At 42.7% G+C, this 20,957-nt stretch overlaps 1 protein-coding gene across 1 annotated transcript in view; it reads left to right on the forward strand.

Moving 5' to 3' along the window:
- The first annotated feature begins 3,348 nt into the window (after nt 1-3,348).
- LOC311148418 (G-protein-signaling modulator 2-like) overlaps nt 3,349-20,957 on the forward strand; it is a 38,522-nt gene continuing 20,913 nt past the window's right edge. Inside the window, exon 1 of the mRNA XM_084185384.1 lies at nt 3,349-3,520. Coding sequence (XP_084041510.1) covers nt 3,492-3,520 — 29 coding nt within the window. The 5' untranslated portion in view covers nt 3,349-3,491. The remainder of the gene's footprint in view (nt 3,521-20,957) is intronic.

Consider the following 20,957-nt stretch of genomic DNA (forward strand, 5'->3'; position numbering starts at 1 on the left):
ATGGCAACAAACATGTGCACAAGGATGACATTCATAGACAAATTGCAACCCAAAGGACGGGTTGAGGAAGGGGTTATGGGGGTTAAAGAAGGAGTGGCAGGGAGCATTGGCACTCAAATCAAACTCCGAGGCTTCTCCCATCCCTGTTTGTGACAAATAGTGGTCCACATTATTTTACTGCGTGTCAGTTATACAAGCTGAACTCTTTATAGCAGGGATCATCAACTAGATTCAGGCAGCGGGCCCATTAATGTCTTGAGCAGCTGGTCGGTGGGCCGGAACATAATTACAAATAATTTGTAGACTGCAAATTGACAACAAGAATCCCAAACAGATATAATATTTGACTAAAACATCATTTCAAACCTTGCTTACATTTGTATACGATCTCTCTATAATGCGTGGGAATATTTGGGAACAGACTTCCAACATTAAAATCACTTGGAGACGATTTCGGGTATTGTTAGTCTTGTATGTCCAAGAATGAAAATGCAAAAAAATATAAATAATTTGGTGAATTTGTTTTGGGCTCAGAAAACTTTGGGGGTCAAATAAAACCACCCACGTGCCAAATTTGGGCCCGCGGGCCGACAGTTGGGGAACCCTGCTTTATAGTCTAGGTCTAGGATATGGTTCTGTTATAAATTACAACACATACAGATATGATTAATTAATGAAACAAAATATATGATAATGTAACTATTATTAATGATGGCTCTCCAAGTTCCAATCTCAGACACACACACTCTCACACACACACCCCCTCCATATCTTAATCCCTCTCTCCTCTCCCAGTGCCCGTCAGAAACAAAAGACCAGTTCTCAGGACGAGCGGAGGAGTGGCTCCAGGCTCATCATCTTCGTCATCGGCGGGATCAGCTACTCAGAGATGCGCTGTTGCCTACCAGGTCACACAGTCCGTCAAGTCCTGTGAGGTCCTCATAGGTGGGTACCAACAGCAGTTGCTGAATCTCAAAGGTATTCCCTCAATTCCTTGTTAGTTACATCCTCTCTCATCGCCTCCAAGGTGAATTGAGAAGACTTTTGAGATTCACCCAACCATTGACATTGTCCCCAACTACAGCCCAGTCAGTACCTGTACTAGTGCTTGACACCCCCTGCTGTAAATAAATGGTAGTACAAAAAACAGGAGGTAATGAATGGAAAATGATGATTCACAGTACAGTATGGTTCTGTCTTGGTCTTGAATGTCAGGCAAAGCAACCCTACAAAATGTTCTTCATCTGTAATTTGTATGACATTGTTATTTTGTTGTTATTAAACAAACATGTAATTTTCATTCAATCTCCAGGATCGTCCTACATTGTGGCCCTGAGCATACCAACCACCACCAAGGAGTCCTTTACAATAGTGAAGGAGTGACCCACCCTGTAACCCTTCCCCCAATGTAACACCAACCCCGCTCCCCTTTTCCCTATACCCCTTCCCCAAACATAACACCATCCCCCACCCTCCATCCCTGAGCACAGAGCACTCAACTTCCTCAATGGAAGACTGAAGGGAATTCATATTCTAGATGCTAGTCATTAGCTATGTGTATTATTAATACTTCACTTTCGAACCTGGTGCATATTTGTAACATAACCGTTGTGCCCTACCCTAAAGTGCAGTAATTACCTTTAAAAAAATCTAATCTACCTGTGTGGGTGCGTCTCAAATGGCCCCCTATAATAGGGCTCTGGTCAAATGTGGTGTACTGCTGGGGAATAGGGTGCCATTTGAGATGCACCCTGTGTATTGTTTTTGTCTCATAATGTTCCATGTTGGAAAGCCTGTGAGAAATGCTTAGAGATGTAATTTGGATGAAATAAGATGTAGAAGAGCTAAGATAATGTACATATGATGTAAGCACTGTCTGCTGCTTGCTAAACTCTCCCTCCCTGCTCTTACTGTTTAGATATTCTCACCTATATTATGATTATCAAGAAAGTGTTTTTAACAGATTATTTACCTTTTTCTTGTATCGAACAACTGATGAATAAATGGATGATGTGGTTCAATGGTGTCTTATTATTTGGAGTGATACTCACTTTGTTACTTAAGATTCTGCTATGAAAAACAACTATACTTTAGTGTTAGAGCCATTTACTGAAACACTCATATTTATCAAGGTTTTTTATAAAACATATATGGTTCATCACCACACAATATAATTTTGGTGATTGTTTGAGGTTTTGAGGAGAGGTGTGAAACATCTCTTATCTGGATAATGAAGAAAATATCAATTCAATCAGAAAGCCTCATCAGAACAACAGTAATATGATCTTTGCAACACATGTATCCAAAGCCAGTCCTCTCCAGTGGGCTACTACAGAAAGGAAGCAGCGGCAAAGGTTCAATAGAGAAGATAATAAGAGCAGCAGGGTTTTTGTCTGGTATCTGGCAGAGCTGGGACATGGGTATCGGGTGGACGAAGTGTCCTCATACCTGAGGGAGACACAATGGGTCTCCCCCTCTCTCAGAGAATATGACGAGGCTTCTGTAATGTAATATGTCAAATCTGCCATATGTTTAGCCAGTCTCTCCGAAGAATGCAGGATCACATCCATGTTTTATAATGTGTCAATTGATTGTTGGTGGTGAATCATAGCATTGGAGTCTATAGGCTACATATACTACTAGTGCCCCATATTGACCCCTATTAGCAACCTGAATTGAATTGACTGAACTTTTTTCAGACTCATTTTCTTTTCATAAGTGCACAGTATAACACTTAATGAATCGATAAGGATGGGTATATAAAATATCTAACATTAAATATATGAACAAAATATGTATCCGTCTTTTGTTTTCAGATCAGTGTGTAGATGGAGAGGAGACTAGGAGAGGAAGCAGGTGTAGAGTATTGAGACAGACCCTTCCCTAGACTGAGACAGAGCAGATGTGGCTCACAAATCTGTTTTTGAACATGGTATATAAATAAACAACAGGAGATTGAACAACATTGATACTACAGAGGACCATACTTTCTCAAATTGTTGTTGCTAAATGAATTGAGCAATAAAGCGTTATTCATTATCATTAGGTGGACATGCATGTCATTTCTTCAATTTACCTAATTCAGAGGTTTGTGAATCAGATTGCATTTCTTATTCAAATATTGAACACACTAGACTCGTTTATAGACCAAGTCCATTGGCAGTAGTAGTCTAATGCCACCTTTATTTCAAAATAACCTTGAAAACAGTAACAGTAGAGTAAAAATTACAATGTGTAATCTAGACTATAGGTATGTTGAAATGTAATTGGTCAAGGATACAGTGATACTATGAGGCGTGGTTTTCTTCAAATTGTCTTTAGCGCCATTGGCCAATTTTGTTTTTTTGGGAGGGTGGCGGCTGGAGAAAGTAGTGAGGCAGACATTTTTCACTTCAATGACAGGGTCTATTTGCTAAAAATATACATAACCGCGAAATTGAAAATATGTATAGGATTTTGCTGTTAGGTTTCTAAAGTCTAAACCACATTGAATGGGCGAATCCGAATACACAATTATAAGGTAAGTTTGCACAGGCTACTACTGCGAAAGTGCCAGACGACTCCACGCATGAAAACAGTTGCTTGTGAACTTTGGGATACATATGGAAATGTACATAGTATTGCAGTCTAGATGCATGAATATGTAAGCTACACTAACTATGTTTTTATTGGACTGTGCTTAAGAAGCCTCTTGCGTACTATGTACTGACCTGGTATATACTAACAGTATACACTAACAGCGAAAAATGGCATATTACCAAGTGGACCAACCATGAAAATGTAAACGAGGGAGTAAAATGCTTGATAGGTCCTAAGATTATGATAAGGGTAAAACAGTTGTAATCTATAAAGTAGGTAATATACTTCGAAATCAATTGGTATAATTCATTAGGTTTAATTACTGTCTGAATAAGACAGGATATTGGGCAATAGGTAGCGTGTCAGCGCTCTGATTTTGTGTTCCAGTTCCTGACTCCAGCATGACGTTCTCGTGTTTCAAAGCCTCAACGTGAAACCCAAATCCACAGTACGGTCATTTGCAACCAAATTTCCAAATAACTCGCCCTGGCCCACCAAGCCTGTCTTTCATCAGTCTTGAAAGAAGGTAAAAGAGGCTAAAACCAGGGTTGAGAATGAAAAGCCTTACTCTTGGCCAAACATCCAAGCTGAAATGCAGGCAGCCATAATGCAAAATCTTCTATGAATGGTTGCCTTATACACACGCTGCCGGGCCTGCAGTCTCCCTCCCTGGTTGTGATTACTTTGAACACTACAGCAGGGATTGGCAATTTTGATGGGTCTGGAGGCCACAAAAAATCTGAACTCATCATGAGGGGCTTCCTGGTCTGCGTACCCACATCCAGAGTGGCTGACAAAAGTAATGGGGGTCTCCTGGTCCATAATTCGAACATGATTGCTACAAGTTCAGATAGCTGGCTGGACTAACTTACCAATGTAAAAAATGTTAGCTGACATGGGCTAATTGAGTGACTGACATAACAAGAGAGAAACTTCTGATGCACAACCAAATTTGTGTATTCTACTATTCTAACTCCCAGTAAATTGAGACCCTGACAATTGTTGTATTTTTGGGGGAATTGATCTGCGGGGGGCGGGCTGCCAGTTGGCCATCCCTGCTCTACAGGATATTGGCCCTTCCAGTGCCAGGCCTGATCTCACTGTATGTTGTTGCTGCATTAAGTTACTGAGAGAGCACATTGAAACTGTAACTGGAGCTCTTTACTTTATTCATCCACCACACATTGGATTTAGTGTGCTTTACAAACGAACTGTTTTGCCTATAGGTGTAGCTGACTTGATATCTGAAACTCTCTGACCTTGACTTTTAGGGTACACAGTTCTGTTCAAGCCCCCAACCGTTTACAAGCTGAATGTGTGTATTCCTTCAGTGAACGTCTTGCCCGACCACTCTATAGTCTGGTCAAAAGAACTCCAGGTGCTGTGGAGCTTAACTGACACTGACTGCTCGGCTGCCTCACCATTGGTATGTCCAGCTGATTCCGCTTCTGGTTGCTGCTACTGTACCTGTGTCACTGAATCTGTGTTGCTATTGTGCTGCATATGGAGAATAAGGCCTTGCTCTCACCCAGCATCTCCAGTTTCCCTCTAATGAAACAGGGACTGGGAGAGAGGGTGATTGAGAGATTTGGGAGGTTTACTTGTGTGAGGTCTTTGCTGTTGTTTTTCTCTTGTGCAACGTTTGTGTGGCGTATTTGTGTCACTGTTTCACTTACCCTCTGGCACTCACAGCAGTGGCTGCCTGACTTCCTTTTGGATTGGTTCGCATCTGGTTTGGGTTTATTTGAGCTACTTAATTTGGTGTATGTTCGGTCGTGATTCCTCCACCATGCTCTCCAGCTCTCTTTTTCCCCGCCTGGTTTTAATTTGGATCATAACGACTTCTGTGCTTGTTATGCACCCAAATGGACAGCAGTGTTTCTCTGCTTAGTGCGCAGGACAAGGAGCAAGCTCTTCATGCACGCCACATATACAGTATGTGTGCACTCTCCTCTCATTTTGGGCATGTAACTATGCCACCCTTTTTGGAATGTGAAGACTTGCCACTTATCTCTAAGCCATCTGAAAGCAGAAATATTATTTGAAATTATACCAAAGGCAAATCCAGGAATAACCTGGGTTCCCATAGCAGTATAAAATGGGTATAGGAAAACTCAAATGTTGATTTATTATTAGAAATTGATTGTTTTTATTTGTTCAGTGTATTTTGGTTAATTCATTGTATTGGTTAGTTGTCTGTGTTCCCTGTGGTGACAGTGACAGGAGGTAGGCTGTTCTCTCCTTCAGTCTCAGTAAACCTACATCCCAGTGGGAGGCCAGTGATATGGAGTTGAGGGCTGTTGAAGTAGGCTTAAGAGGCATGTGTTGTAAGTAGTGTTTTGTTCCTGTCAATATTTAATAGAAGAATGAAACATTAATGAGAACCCTCAAATGAATGCCTTGCTTTCTAATGTCTATATAGTTTGGCCTCAGTCTTCCACAGTGCACACTGTGAATGATCTGCTCTCCATTTTAGAGCGTCTCTGAACTGAAGCACATTACATGTCCAACTGTCATTCCACAGACCGGTTTGCCTGGAAATGGAGCAAACTGGTCTGATATATCCATATAGTATAGGTTACATAGCAACGTCTCTCTTGCTTATAAAAATAGCCCGCCCCATTTTACTGGGAGTAAAGATCCTGGTCAACAGACAAATAATCTCCTGTCATTGCCATGTGCATGACTGAAACCTTAATTCAATTTAACCTAGATCGGAGGCGTGACCTAACCAGTACTTTGATGCCACCTGTCCTTGTGAAAGCTAATAGGTGAACATAATGGTTCACCATAGCATACTCTCAAGCCGAGGGCACCTTGGACCAGGACAGTCATTAGGGTCGTTCCATGTCATTTCAGCAAGCCACGTTTATGTCCCATCCTTCAGTCTGATATTTACCATGTTCTGACCACTAGATGGTGCTGTTCCTACGTTAAGTTTATTATTTTAATATTTTTAAGAAGCCCCCCCATTGCAAAATGACATATTAGTTTCCTTACACTGTAAGCAGTCTATGGACACGGTATGAAAGCAACCCATGCTTTGGTTTTGTTTACCTGGCCACTCTTTCAAATGCTAACTGTTTAGCATTTGTTGCACAAATCCAATGCAACTAAATGGACCCTATATCAGCATTTCCGCGCTTCATATGGTCCTCTGTAGCTCAGCTGGTAGAGCACGGCGCTTGTAACGCCAAGGTAGTGGGTTCGATCCCCGGGACCACCCATACACAAAAATGTATGCACGCACGACTGTAAGTCGCTTTGGATAAAAGCGTCTGCTAAATGGCATATTATTATTATTATTATTATATCCAAATAATCTATAAGTAACATCCTTGAGTTACTTCAGGATGATTTGGACATGAAGTGTGAAAATGCTAATATTGGTACCATTGACTTGCATTAGATTTGTGCCATAAATGCTAAAAAGTTAACTTTTGAAACACTGAACAACAAAACCAGCGCATGGATTGCTGTCATACCTTGTCCATAGACTGCTTACAGGGTAAGGAAACCAATATAACTTTGTAATTTGGGTGAACTAACTATCACTTTAACATTGAGGAAGGGGGGTTAAAAAGAAGTCACTTGAAACAGCACCATCTAGTGGTCAGAACCTTGTAATATCAGGATGTAGGATGGGACATAAACCTAACAACTTCAATGACTAATATATCTGAAAAGGGGGAAAAAAACATCACCAAATTCACTGGGAATACATTACATAGGATGAAGAAATAATACTCTGAGATGCAGCTCCATACTCCTTGTCAGACATAGAGAACTGATACTATGTACTCGTTGTTGTTGAGGTGGGATTGGCGTTGTGTATGGAGGGTCCGTGGGTGGCTTTTGACTCGGTTAGAAAAATGTTTGGTCCAAATCAGATGTTAGGTACTATATTTATTGAATATTATATGAATCCTATAAATTAAAATGGCCTATTTGGGAGCAATCAATTAGCTGAATTTCTCAGAGATCAAATTATATTTCAACAAAATAATGTTGCAGGAATTCTAATCTTATTTGTTTCTAACAGAAACAATTTCAGAACAATCTGAGATGGTGGGTGTCAATCCTATTTTTTTTTGTTGTGCTTTTTGAGGTGGAACGACCCATTAATTAGTTAATGTGCTAAATACACACAAGTGGATTTCTACAGATTGGCCTTATTTACCCGACTGGAGGATAAGTAGAGGGCCACCACAGTGCCTTGTAGGGAATGGAGTTCTTACCCTGTTCCTGTTTGATGTGCTGCTGTAGTATCTACGGCTGCACAACTATCTCCATCATGGACATTTTTTACTTCATGATATCCGTGTCAAAGAGTCAGACCTTTCTCCAAAGCTCATATCAGGGGTCACTGAAACTCGTGTAGGGGTTCACTGAGTCTCATCTTCACAATCTTTATTAATCTGTTTCAAGTCAGTAAGACACTACATTACCAAAAGTATGTGGACACCTGCTCGGCAAACATCTAATTCCAAAATCATGGCCATTAATATGGAGTTGGTCCCCCTTTGCTGCTATAACAGCCTCCACTCTTCTGGGAAGGCTTTCCACTAGATGTTGGAACATTGCTGCGGGGACTTGCTTCCATTCAGCCCCAAGGGCATTAGTGAGGTCGGGCCCTGATGTTGGGCGATTAGGCCTGGCTCGCAGTCGGCATTCTAATTAATTCCAAAGGTGTTCGATAGGGTTGAGGTCAGGGCTCTGTGCAGACCAGTCAAGTTCTTCCACACCGATCTCGACAAACCATTTCTGTATGGACCTCACTTTGTGCACGGGGGCCATTGTCATGCTGGAACAGGAAAGGGCCTTCCGCAAAGTTGGAAGCACATAATCGTCTAGAATGTAATTGTATGCTGTAGCGTTAAGATTTCCCTTCACTGGAACTAAGGTGCCTAGCCCGAACCATAAAAAACAGCCCCAGACCATTATTCCTCCTCCACCAAACATTACGGTTGGCACTATGGATTCGGGCAGGTAGCATTCTCCTGGCATCTGACAATCCCAGCTTCGTCCGTCGGACTGCCAGATTGTGAAGCGTGATTCATCACTCCAGAGTCCAATGGCGGCGAGCTATACACCACTCCAGCCGACGCTTGGCATTGCGCATGGTGATCTTAGGCTTGTGTGCAGCTGCTCGGCCATGGAAACCCATTTCATGAAGCTCCAGGCTAACAGTTATTGTGCTGACGTTGCTTCCAGAGGCAGTTTGGAATGCAGTGGTGAGTGTTGCAACCGAGGACAGGCAATTTTTTTTACGCGCTTCAGCACTCTGCGGTTCTGTTCTGTGAGCTTGTGTGGCCTACCACTTTGCGGTTGAGCCGGTGTTGCTCCTAGACTTTTCCACTTCACAATAACATCACTTACAGTTGACCGGGGCAGCTCTAGCAGGGCAGAAATTTGACGACCTGACTTGTTGGAAAGGTGGCATCCTATGACGGTGCCACATTGAAAGTCACTAAGCTACTGCCAATGTTTTTCTATAGAGATTGAATAGCTATGTGTTTGATTTTATACACCTGTAAGCAAAGGGTGTGGCTGATATAGCCAAATCCACTAATTTGAAGGAGTGTCCACAAACTTTTAATAAATATAGTACCTAGCATCTGATTTGGACCAAACATTTTTCAAACATTGAGTTTAGACATGAATCCACCCACGGACCCCCCACACCAATCCCACCCCAACAACGAGTATATAGTATCAGTTCTCTGCATCTGACAAGTAGTATGGAGCTGCCGCTCAGAGTATTTTTTTCTTCATCCTATGTAATGTATTCACAGTGAATTTGGTGACGTTTTTAGTTTTTCCCCTGTTCAGAGAAATTAGTAGTCGGATTGGACATAGGTTTATGTCCCACCTAGTTCACCTAGTCGCATCTCGGGGATTCGAACCAGCAACCTTTCGGTTATTGGCCCAACACTCCTAACCGCTAGGCGACCTGCCGCCCCGTACGTGCTTACAGGGTAAGGAAACAATATGTAATTTGGGTGAACTATCCTTTTAACACTCGGAACGCCAGAATTCTTAACTACTAGAATGGCCATGACGGTCATTCTTACTGTTGATATTAAAATTGTGTAAATATTCCATAATAAATAATTAATTGCTAAATGAATGCATTTATTATGTTAAAATAGGTAATAAGTAACCTCAGGACACCAAATGTAAATTGTAATCGGTCAGAAAATATATTGATTGACCCAGAAGTGCATAGACTGTAAATACTAAAATAAGAAGATAGTGTATTTTCTGACTCTTAAGTGTAAGTTGCCTGCCCAGCAAGTATAACCTATATTAAAACTAATTTCCCACATAATTATAATAATAGATTTACATTTACATCATTTAGCAGACGCTCTTATCCAGAGCGACTTACAAATTGGTGCATTCAACTTATGATAGCAAGTGGGACAACCACTTTTTTTTTTTTATGTGGGGGGGGGGGGTAGAAGGATTACTTTATACTATTCCAGGTATTCCTTAAAGAGGTAGGGTTTCAAATGTCTCCGGAAGGTGGTCAGTGACTCCGCTGTCCTGGCGTCGTGGGGGAGCTTGTTCTACCATTGGGGTGCCAGAGCAGCGAATAGCTTTGACTGGTCTGAGCGGGAACTGTGCTTCCGTAGAGGTAGGGGAGCTAGCAGGCCAGAGGTGGATGAACGTAGTGCCCTCGTTTGGGTGTAGGGTCTGATCTGAGCCTGAAGGTAAGGAGGTGCCGTTCCCCTCACAGCTCCGTAGGCAAGCACCATGGTCTTGTAGTAGATGCGAGCCTCAACTGGAAGCCAGTGGAGTGTGCGGAGGAGCGGGGTGACATGAGAGAACTTGGGAAGGTCGAACACCAGACGGGCTGCGGCGTTCTGGATAAGTTGTAGGGGTTTAATGGCACAGACAGGGAGCCCAGCCAACAGCGAGTTGCAGTAATCCAGACGGGAGTTGACAAGTGCCTGGATTAGGACCTGTGCCGCTTCCTGTGTAAGGCAGGGTCGTACTCTCCGAATGTTGTAGAGCATGAACCTGCAGGATCGGGTCACCGCTTTGATGTTAGCGGAGAACGACAGGGTGTTGTCCAGGGTCACGCCAAGGTTCTTGTGATGTGTCCTATAGACAATATTAAATTGACAATAGTCTGATGGGTGACAATTTCATCAATTGTCAAATAGAGTTCTGAAGAGACTAATGACCAGCGCAGTGTGCATTGACAATGAAGGGAACAGAGCTTACCAAATAGCACTTCTTCCATATCATCTTACAGAGGTCCGTGCAGGACAGAGCAGATTCGAATTAACCTATTTGTGACCCGTTTCAGGAAGCTAGGTGTATGTCGCACGTCACTACTTCACAGGAGAGGCATTTGAACATATTTATTTTTGTTTAAATCAAAATGTATTTTTTGTCAAAGGCTTTCTGGAACATGTGAACTTTCATGTGCCTTAATAACAAACTGTTTTGCCGTCTCTACATACGAATACAATTGTTAAATTACGAGTCTGTTTATAAAAATACAGGAACCATCCCGCTAGCCATGATTGGCAGAGATAATGGATGGGCAAAACGTGCCGAGAGATGAGTTTGGATTGGCCTGCCATGTAGCACGCTTCTGTCTATAACATGAGTTGCTCAGTATGTGTAGGTAAATGTAAAATAATCCATGCTACCACAGCTTTTTTGAAAGATAACGTTAGCCATAGAGAACTCCAAAAGTGTTGCTACTGCTCTCAACAACATTGCTGCCCAGAATTTGGCAGGCACTATCGATTTAAGATCAGTGGGAAAAAGTTGTGATGGACTAGTTTCTGCACACGGTCAGTGTGAACCGGAGTGACTTGACACAACAACGGGCCAAACAAGCTGTAGCTAGCTACAAACCAAACGGAAAAGACACCCCGCCGTGAAGCGTTCATCCATGTATACGGGTAAGGGTCTAGCTACATTTTCAGATATTCTAAGTTTCAAATTTTAACAGAAAGTCGTTTTCATTGCAATTTAAAGCTAGTTAATGTTACATGTATGATCTGTGTAGTAATATTATTAGTATCTCAGAAATCCATTTACATTGCTAGTTATAGCCTAATGTTAGCTAGCTAGCGTTAGCTACCTGCAGATTCATACTCCAGCATTTCATGCATGGTGGCTAGCTATGACAATCCGTTTGTACTGTAACTATGGGTTGGGATTATGGTTCATTGTTTAGCTAGCTAGCTAGCTAGCTAGCTACATGTCTAAACAAAGGACTCCACTTCGTCAGATAATTACATGACCCATCAAGTTAGCCAGGTGTGTCTGGGGGTGATTACGGACATCGAACATGTGTACATGTCTAGACAATAGTGACCCATCCACTTAGCTAGATGTGGCTGGGGGGTGGTTATAGCATTTCTTTCACATGACCCATCAATTTAGACAAGTGTCTCTGAGTAAGCATCATCTAATAATTATACAATATTTTTATCTGGACACTTTCAAAGTCAGATTAGGATATAGGCCAAGGACTAGATAAAGTGTATTTTTACCTAGAGTTTTTCCTAATTGCAAGCTACTACTTTTGCCAATTTTAGTCTTGAAATCTTTGGTTGTTTACTACACTACCTTACTCACTCTGTGTAGCACATTACCTAAATGTGAATTCTCAAAAAGATGGGTGAGGCTTAAGAGGGTGTGAATGATGCTGAATAGGTTTAGACAAAGAGGAGCTCTCAAGTAAGTGTACCATAACATTCAAGGGCCATTTTCTCAAAAGTGGGGTTACAAGTTGATCAACTTTCAAAGCAGAATTACTTTCCCATTGTTCCCCAACTGCAGTGTATGATATACAATTTTGTAGCTGAGTCTCTACTTTTATCCAATGTTAAAATAAAAAACAATTTCAAATTTTGCGACATAAGATCGAGGCGGTCGGTCACATTTTTGCCGAACAACTCTACAAATTGTGCGGATGGTCTTTGTTTAAAAATATAACTTTTTCCTAGAATATCCATGGATCTGTGCATGTTCCTCATAGGCTACTGGTGACGATCAGCAGTAGTCATTTCAGAAAAATATCCTATTTTCTTCTGTTATATAAAATGATATTCTTACTGTAAAATATGTGTGTTGACTGTGGTAGGGCAGGGACCGTGATGTCTGCTAAATGAACAAGTTGATTTCATTGGCATGACACAGCCATAGAAGAGCATGTCACAGCCATAGAAGAGCATGTCACAGCCATAGAAGAGCATGTCACAGCCATAGAAGAGCATGTCACAGCCATAGAAGAGCATGACACAGCCATAGAAGACTATGGCACAGCCATAGAAGAGCATGGCACAGCCATAGCCTTTGGTACTAAGCACAGATAAATTAAACTCAACATGCTATTTAGTTTTTTGAATAAATGTCTTGTATCATGTTTTTCATGACCTTCCTAAACTAAATATTAATGGATTTCTTTGTGGTTGTGTATGTTAACACTAGGGGGCGGTTTTGCGGACACAGATTAAGCCGAATCCTAGACTAAATTGCAGTTCCTCTTGCTGCGCCATAGGCAAGCACCATGGTCTTGTAGTGGATGCGAGCTTAGACTGGAAGCCTGAATTTATTATGTATCCCCATACTCTTCCTGGGCTTCAGTGAAATTAAGCCAATTATACATTTGAAAAACATTGCAATACCTTCATAATAGATTTCACAACATATTAAGTGTGTGCCCTCAGGCCTCTACTCTACTACCACTTATCTATAACACAAAATCCATGTGTGTATAGTGCGTATGTTATCGTGTGTTTGTATGCATGTGTCTTTGTTTGTGTTGCTTCACAGTCCCCGCTGTTCCATAAGGTGTATTTTGATCTGTTTTTTAAATCTAATTTTACTGTTGGCATAAGTTACTTGATGTGGAATAGAGTTCCATGTAGTCATGGCTCTATGTAGTTCTGTGCCCCTCCCATAGTCTGTTCTGGACTTCGGGACTGTGAAGAGACCTCTGGTGGCATGTCTTGTGGGGTATGCGTGGGTGTCCGTGTTGTGTGCCAGTATTTCAAACAGACAGCTCGGTGCATTCAACATGTCAATACCTCTCACAAATACAAGTAGTGATGAAGTCAATCTCTCCTCTACTTTGAGCCAGGAGAGATTGACATGCATATCATTAATGTTAGCTCTCTGTGTACATCCAAGGGCCAGCCGTGCTTTTTGTGGCACCTGACCACGCGACTGAACAGTAGTCCAGGTGCGACAAAACTAGGGCCTGTAGGACCTGCCTTGTTGATAGTACTGTTAAGAATGCAGAGCAGCGCTTTATTATAGACAGACTTCTCCCCATCCTAGCTACTGTTGTGTCAATATGTTTTGACCATGACAGTTTACAATCCAGGGTTACTCCAAGCAGTTTAGTTTTCTCAACTTGCTCAATTTCCACATTATTCATTACAAGATTTAGTTTAGGTTTAGTGAATGATTTGTCCCAAATACAATGCTTTTAGTTTTTGAAATATTTAGGACTAACTTATTCCTTGCCACCCATTCTGAAACTAACTGCAGCTCTTTGTTAAGTGTTGCTGTCATTTCAGTCGCTGTGGTAGCTGATGTGTATAGTGTTGAGTCATCTGCAAATGTGGACACACTGGCTTTACTCAAAGCCAGTGGCATGTCATTAGTAAAGATTTAAAAAAGTAATGGGCCTAGACAGCTGCCCTGGGGAATTCCTGATTCTACATGGATTTTGTTGGAGAGGCTTCCATTAAAGAACACCCTCTGTGTTCTGTTACACAGGTAACTCTCACAATATAGCAGGGGATGTAAAGCCATAACACAAGTTTTTTCAGCAACTGACTATGATCTATTATGTCAAAAGCCGCACTGAAGTCTAACAAAACAGCCCACACAATATTTTTATCATCAATTTCTCTCAGCCAATCATCAGTCATTTGTGTAAGTGCTTGTTGAATGTCCTTCCCTATAAGCGTGCTGAAAGTCTTTAGTCAATTTGTTTACTGTAAAATAGCATTGTATCTGGTCAAACACAATTTCTTCCAAAAGTTTACTAAGGGTTGGTAACAAGCTGATTGGTTGGCTATTTGAGCCAGTTAAGGGGGCTTTACTATTCTTAGGTAGGGGAATAACTTTTGCTTCCCTCCAGGCCTGAGGGCACACACTTTTTAGTAGGCTTAAATTGAAGATATGGCAAATAGGAGTGGCAATATCGTCCGCTATTATTCTCAGTAAATTTCCATCCAAGTTGTATGACCACGGTGGCTTGTCATTGTTGATAGACAACAATCATTTATTCACCTCTTCCACACTTACTTTACAGAATTCAAAATTACAATGCTTGTCTTTCATAATTTGGTCAGATATACTTGGATGTGTAGTGTCAGCGTTTGTTGCTGGCATGTCATGCCTAAGTTTGCTAATCTTGGCAATGAAAAAATCATTAAAGTAGTTGGCAATATCAGTGGGTTTTGTGATGAATGAGCCATCTGATTCAATTAATGATGGAGTTTGCCTTTTTGCCCAAAATTGAATTTAAGGTGCTCCAAAGCTATTTACTATCATTCTTTATGTCATTTATCTTTGTTTCATAGTTTACGTTTTAGTCATTTCATAGTGTAGTTAATTCTTTTTTTCTCAAGTTGCAGTATGTTTGCCAATCGGTTGTACAGCCAGACCTATTTGCCATCTCTTGCCTCATCCTTCTCAACCATAACTATTTTCAGTTCCTCATCAATCCACAGGGATTTAACAGTTTTTCTACAAAACTTATTGTATGACCTTTTATACACAATATTAGGCCCAGCCTTTGGAACTTTGGTTTTCCTAGATATGGCTACTTTTTTGTGATCACTACATCCGATGGATTTGGATACTGCTTTCAAACACATTTCTGCAGCATTAGTAAAGATATGGTCAATACATGTTGATGATTTCATTCCTGTACTGTTTGTAACTACCCTGGTAGGTTGGTTGATAACCTTAACCAGTTGCTGGCACTAGTTACAGTTTGAAGCTTTTTCTTGAGTGTGCGGAGGAGCAGGGAGACATTTGAGAACTTGGGAAGGTTGAAAACCAGGCGCCCTGCAGCATTCTGGAAAAGTTGCAGGGGTTTGATGGCACAAGCGGGGAGCCCAGACAACAGCGAGTTGCAGTAGTGAAGACGGGAGTTGACAAGTGCCTGGATTAGGACCTGCGCCGGTTCCTGTGTAAGGTAGGGTCGTACTCTACGGATGTTATAGGGCATGAACCTGCTTTGATGTCTGCAGAGAACGACAGGGTGTTGTCCAGGGTCATGCGAAGGTTCTTTGCACTCTGTGAGGGCAACACTGGAGTTGTCAACTGTGATGGAGAGGTCTTTGAGCGGGCAGGCCTTCCCCGGGAGGAAGAGCACCTCCGTCTTGTTGAGCTTGAGGTGGTGGGCTGACATCCATGCTGAGATCTGCCAGGCACACAGAGATGCGTGTCGCCACCTGGATCTAGATCTAGGAGGATGAGAACAGAGGAGAGCGAGAGAGTCAGCTTTGGCAGTGATTTGAGCCTCTGTGACACAGAGAAGAGCAGTCTCGGTTGAGTGACCCATCTTGAAGCCTGACTGGTTAGAGTCAAGGAGATCATTCTGAAAGAGATAATGAGAGAGTTCATCAGAGACGGCACGCTCATGTGTTTTGTAAAGAAAGAAGGGATACAGGTCTATAGTTTTTGACGTCCGATTTGACGTAGAGTGTTGGTTTTGTGAGGAGAGCGACTCGGGCCATTTTGAAGTCAGACGGGACGTAGCCATTTTAATGAGGGAAGTGAGGAATGGGAGAAGGTCTCTAGTGATGGTCTGGAGGAGGGGATGGGGTCGAGCGGGCAGGTTGTCGGGCGGCCAGACCTCAGGATTTCATCTGGAGAGAGAGAGGAGAGAAAGAGGTCAATGCCTTAGAGTAGTTCTGTGTGGGTGGGACCAGTGGACTCAATAGGCTGAGTGAATGAGGAGCGGATGTCGTCAACCTTCTTTTCAAAGTGGTTGACAAAGTCGTCTGCGGAGAGGGAGGTGGAGGATTAAGGAGGGAGGTTCTGTAAGCTCACAATGAGCCACGGAGCAGGCTGGGAGGGCTGAGCGTGCCGGGAGGAATAGGGACAGTGCGAGTCATAGGATGCGAAAGGGAGGAGAGTAGGGTCGAAGAGGCAGAATCAGGAAACCGACGGGAGAAGGATTTAGCAGAAGGGAGAGATGATAGGATAGAAGAGGAGAGCGTAGTAGAAGAGAGAGAGCGACGATTACGGCGGCGCATTACCATCTGGGTAGGGGCTGAATGATTTTGATTAAATCAATTTCCGTTTCCGTATGTACAAAGAAAATGCAGCTGATATTTGTTTGCTTTAGCCAAGGCTTTCATCTGACTCTCTTCGGGGAAGGCCCGTCCCAACTTCGTTACAAGTACTGATCACCTTGAGGTTTTTGGCATCATATTCCCAATAAAGTGTCCCTCTATAGCAGATGCTGAGGAGTACAGGAATCTTAAACTGGTTCTCAATAAATGTACAAAGTGTGCATTCCCAATTTTGCAGTTCTCCAACATTGTTGCACGTTGGAAAGGTGAAAGTCATGTCTCAAGGATTTTCCCAAACTCCTCTTGGTATGCTCAGCTTGAAGGTGGACAACATAGTGGAATCATATTTGGTGACAGTGGGTATGCACAGACCCCTATCTTCAGGCAATAGGACCTGAGCAACAACGGTACAACCAAGCTCATATCCACACCAGAGGTGTAGTGGAGTTCATGTTTGGTCTATGAAAGAGGCGTTTCCAGTGTCTCAGAAACACATTGCGCTTTCAACCAAAAATATGCTGCATTGTCATAATTGCAATGGCAGTGCTTCACAGTGGAAATGCGTTCTCTGGAGTGATGAATCACGCTTCACCATCTGGCAGTCCAACGGACAAATCTGGGTTTGGTGGATGCCAGGAGAATGCTACCTGCCCGAATGCATAGTGCCAACTGTAAAGTTTGATGGAGGAGGAATAATGGTCTGGGGCTGTTTTTCATGGTTCGGGCTAGGCCATTTAGTTCCAGCAAAGGGAAATCTTAACGCTACAGCATTCTGTGCTTCCAACTTTGGCAACAGTTTGGGGAAGACCCTTTCCTGTTTCAGCATGACATTGCCCACGTGCGCAAAGCAAGGTCTATACAGAAATGGTTTGTCGAGATCGGTGTGAAAGAACTTGACTGGCCTGCACAGAGCCCTGCCCTCCACCCCATCAAACAACTTTTGGGATGAATTGGAATGCCGACTGCGAGCCAGGCCTAATCGCCCAACATCAGTCCCCGACCTCAATAATGCTCTTGTGGCTTAATGGAAGTAAGTCCCCGCAGCAATATTCCAACATCTAGTGGAAAGCCTTCCCAGAACGGGGGACAAAGCAGGGAGCAAATGGCGGACCAACTCCATATTAATGCTCAGGATTTTGGAATGAGATGTTTGACGAGCAGGTGTCCACATACTTTTCATGTAGTGTAGCTCAAGTGATTGTCGCAAACAATAGCCATGGATTCACAAATGGAAATATCGGGACCCCGAACTGGTTCTAGTTCGAGAAGAACATTGGTACTGCTGCTGCTTCATGTTTCTCTCCTCCTCCTCCATAGCCAACTCAACATCAAATGATTCGCATCTTCATATCATGCTCTTCTTTTAAATACATTAGTTTGTGCTCATGAAATTCCATGGCCAGTTTCTCATGCATGCTCAGCCTCTTTTTCTTTGTCCTCTGGCCTAAGTTAGTGAAACAATCTTCCCTCCTGGCTGCTGCAGATGTAGCGGGCTGACCTTCATCCTGTTAAGACAAGTCCCCTCCAAGCTATGGTGATCATCTGCCTCTTGAAAACGATTGCTGCATTAGAGAACATAATTTATTCAAGAGTTGAGTTCATTACATAATTTTTGATGACTGACAACATGACATATTCCCTGCAGTCCGGGGATAGCACATGTTGAATGAATGTGTACTACCAAATGAGGATTGGAACAGAACGGTCCCCCAACTGAACTGCCCAAATGGTCCTCATCAGGGATACCTTCCAGGGGTTGCTGGCTATCAATGATCACGGTCAACAAGTCCCCCAGTTCATCTGTCTCTCGTCTTGAAATGCTCCCTACGAGCAACAGCATTTGTCTTTTTTAAATTATGTAATCACCAATTGTGAATGAAGAACAGGGCTGGCCATTCTGTTGCATTCATCTATTCTAATTATTATCTCAAAATGGTGTAACCTATATCAGTCCACCGAAAACAAGCAGTTTTATTAAGGCGTATGATACAAAATGCATTATACGGGGATGATTTCCGTATTTTGAAAGTTAAATATCTTGAAAATGTGAGTGCTGACAAGCAAAACATTTGGGGATTATGTCAACAATGGAGTAATGAAACAAATACCAAAAGATAGTTTTTGGGTGGAATTTTCCTTTGTCTACTCTAGACCTAAATGGGGTTGGCTACACAGTGAGAGCGTGCGCAATCTACAATGGCAAGACCAAGACAAATGGATGCACATGTTGCTTTAGCGTTGCTGCAAGATCTAAATGAAAATGACTCAGATGGCGGGGAAGAAATGGATCATAACATTTCTGATTCATGCTTGAACGGCTTTCCATATCTGGGAAAGGATCCATATCGGGCAGCAGGTGAGTGAGTTTCGGATCAGATGGCATGGCTGTACTTTGTGAAAGGAGGAACTCGCTGCTGGCCTGTTGCTGTGTTCTACAACATACTTGGCTGCTATCAACGCACACGTGTTGTTGCAGTTGTTCATAAGTCTGGCACACGGGCTACGTGAGACATATGAGGGCCAAGGCAGCAGCAAAGATTCCATGCGAGAGCCAAATTGCGCACAGCTCCCGGGGAGAAGAAACTGCCAGGTGGGCAGATGCACTTGGAACAGAACCCATGACCATGGGTGTAATCAATTAGCTTAATTTCTCAGAGATCAAATTATATTTCAACAAAATAATTTTGGTGGAATGCTAATCGTATCTATTTTAGGGACCACAGCCTAAAACAGCGCGCTGAAGGATCGGCAGATGAACACTAGATCCACATTCGTTTCAATGTGTCCAAGCCTTAAGGAGTGAGTTTGCCCCAGTCTGTAATGAGTTCACAGGTCTTTTGTGACAAAGGGCATTATCCCTGTAATTACCTCTGAACATGCTGACTAATGAGATGTGACACACACCAGCAGGTGGCCAAGAGGAGGCGGAGGGAGACTAAATGCTGCCGTCGGCTAAGCCCTGCTTACTGTAGTCACCACCACAACCCCTGAACCCATTCCTGTATGGGAAACCTACTTTTACCTTGAGACTGCAGCCATGATTAGACTGTCAACAAAATATTTGGGAGGAGTCAGGAGTCTCCGGACAGAAGGCAGTTATAGCCCAAAGTTGTGCTGTTACGACAGGTCAGAGAGACGGTTTTAGAGACTGTGTCGGCATTGGCGAATCTTCCTGGGGAGAATATATATTTTTTGCTGTGTCTGGGCTGGCTAACGGGTCACCGTCGTTGGTATGTGTATGCACGCCAAAGGACAGCAACTGAGTTGTCTCTCCCTGAAGGAGCCGGTCTCGATCATAGCCAGTGACAGAGTGATCAAGAAGCTTGAGATGTCTGTCCTCTCAAGGGTCCGGGAGTGGGTTAGGATGAAGAGATGCAGCAGGTACAGTACTGTATGTTGGCGTCTGAAGTCTCTTGATGACTGCTCTTGACTGGTCCATATGTCAGGGCCAAAGACCGATTCATTCGTTTTCCGTGGGTGTCGGACATTCTATTCTAATCTAACTTTAATCACAGTAATGATTTTGTCTTGAAATGGACATTGGTTGTGGTTGTTCATCAATGTACTATTTTTCAGTCCGCTAATGTTCATTGAAGTTTAAATCGGATGCTGGAAAATGCTTGATTGGTAGTGAGGTGAGCAGGAGTTGACCGTATTCCAGGTGTTGGATTGAGTTGACAATATTTTTGCCACTTCACGCCATGTGCATACAGCATGTGTTATATGCTGTGCCAAATGGAGGTGGGGAGTCATGCTTGGACAAAACCATGATGTAGGTTAATTGTGATGTAATAATAATCCTATAGTTTCCACCCCCTCAGCAGTAGACTCTCCTGGTAGGTACTGTAACCTCATCCCCAGGCTAACCCAGGAAAAGTCTGGTGAATGACAGTACTCTTCTTGAGAGACCATATAGAAATGCCTGTTGTTTTGCTGCCTCTGTCTATGGTGGCATGAGAGGAAGCCTGAAGCCGTACCTTTTAAGGAAGCAGCATAACTTCCTAGAGGAGTAACCAACCACAGCTGTTTTTAAGCCGATGGTGTCTGGGTGTGGACTATGAAGTTCTACAGTATAGATGCAGA

This window comes from Coregonus lavaretus (assembly GCF_964263955.1).
Source record: "Coregonus lavaretus genome assembly, chromosome: 21".
Taxonomy (NCBI): domain Eukaryota; kingdom Metazoa; phylum Chordata; class Actinopteri; order Salmoniformes; family Salmonidae; genus Coregonus; species Coregonus lavaretus.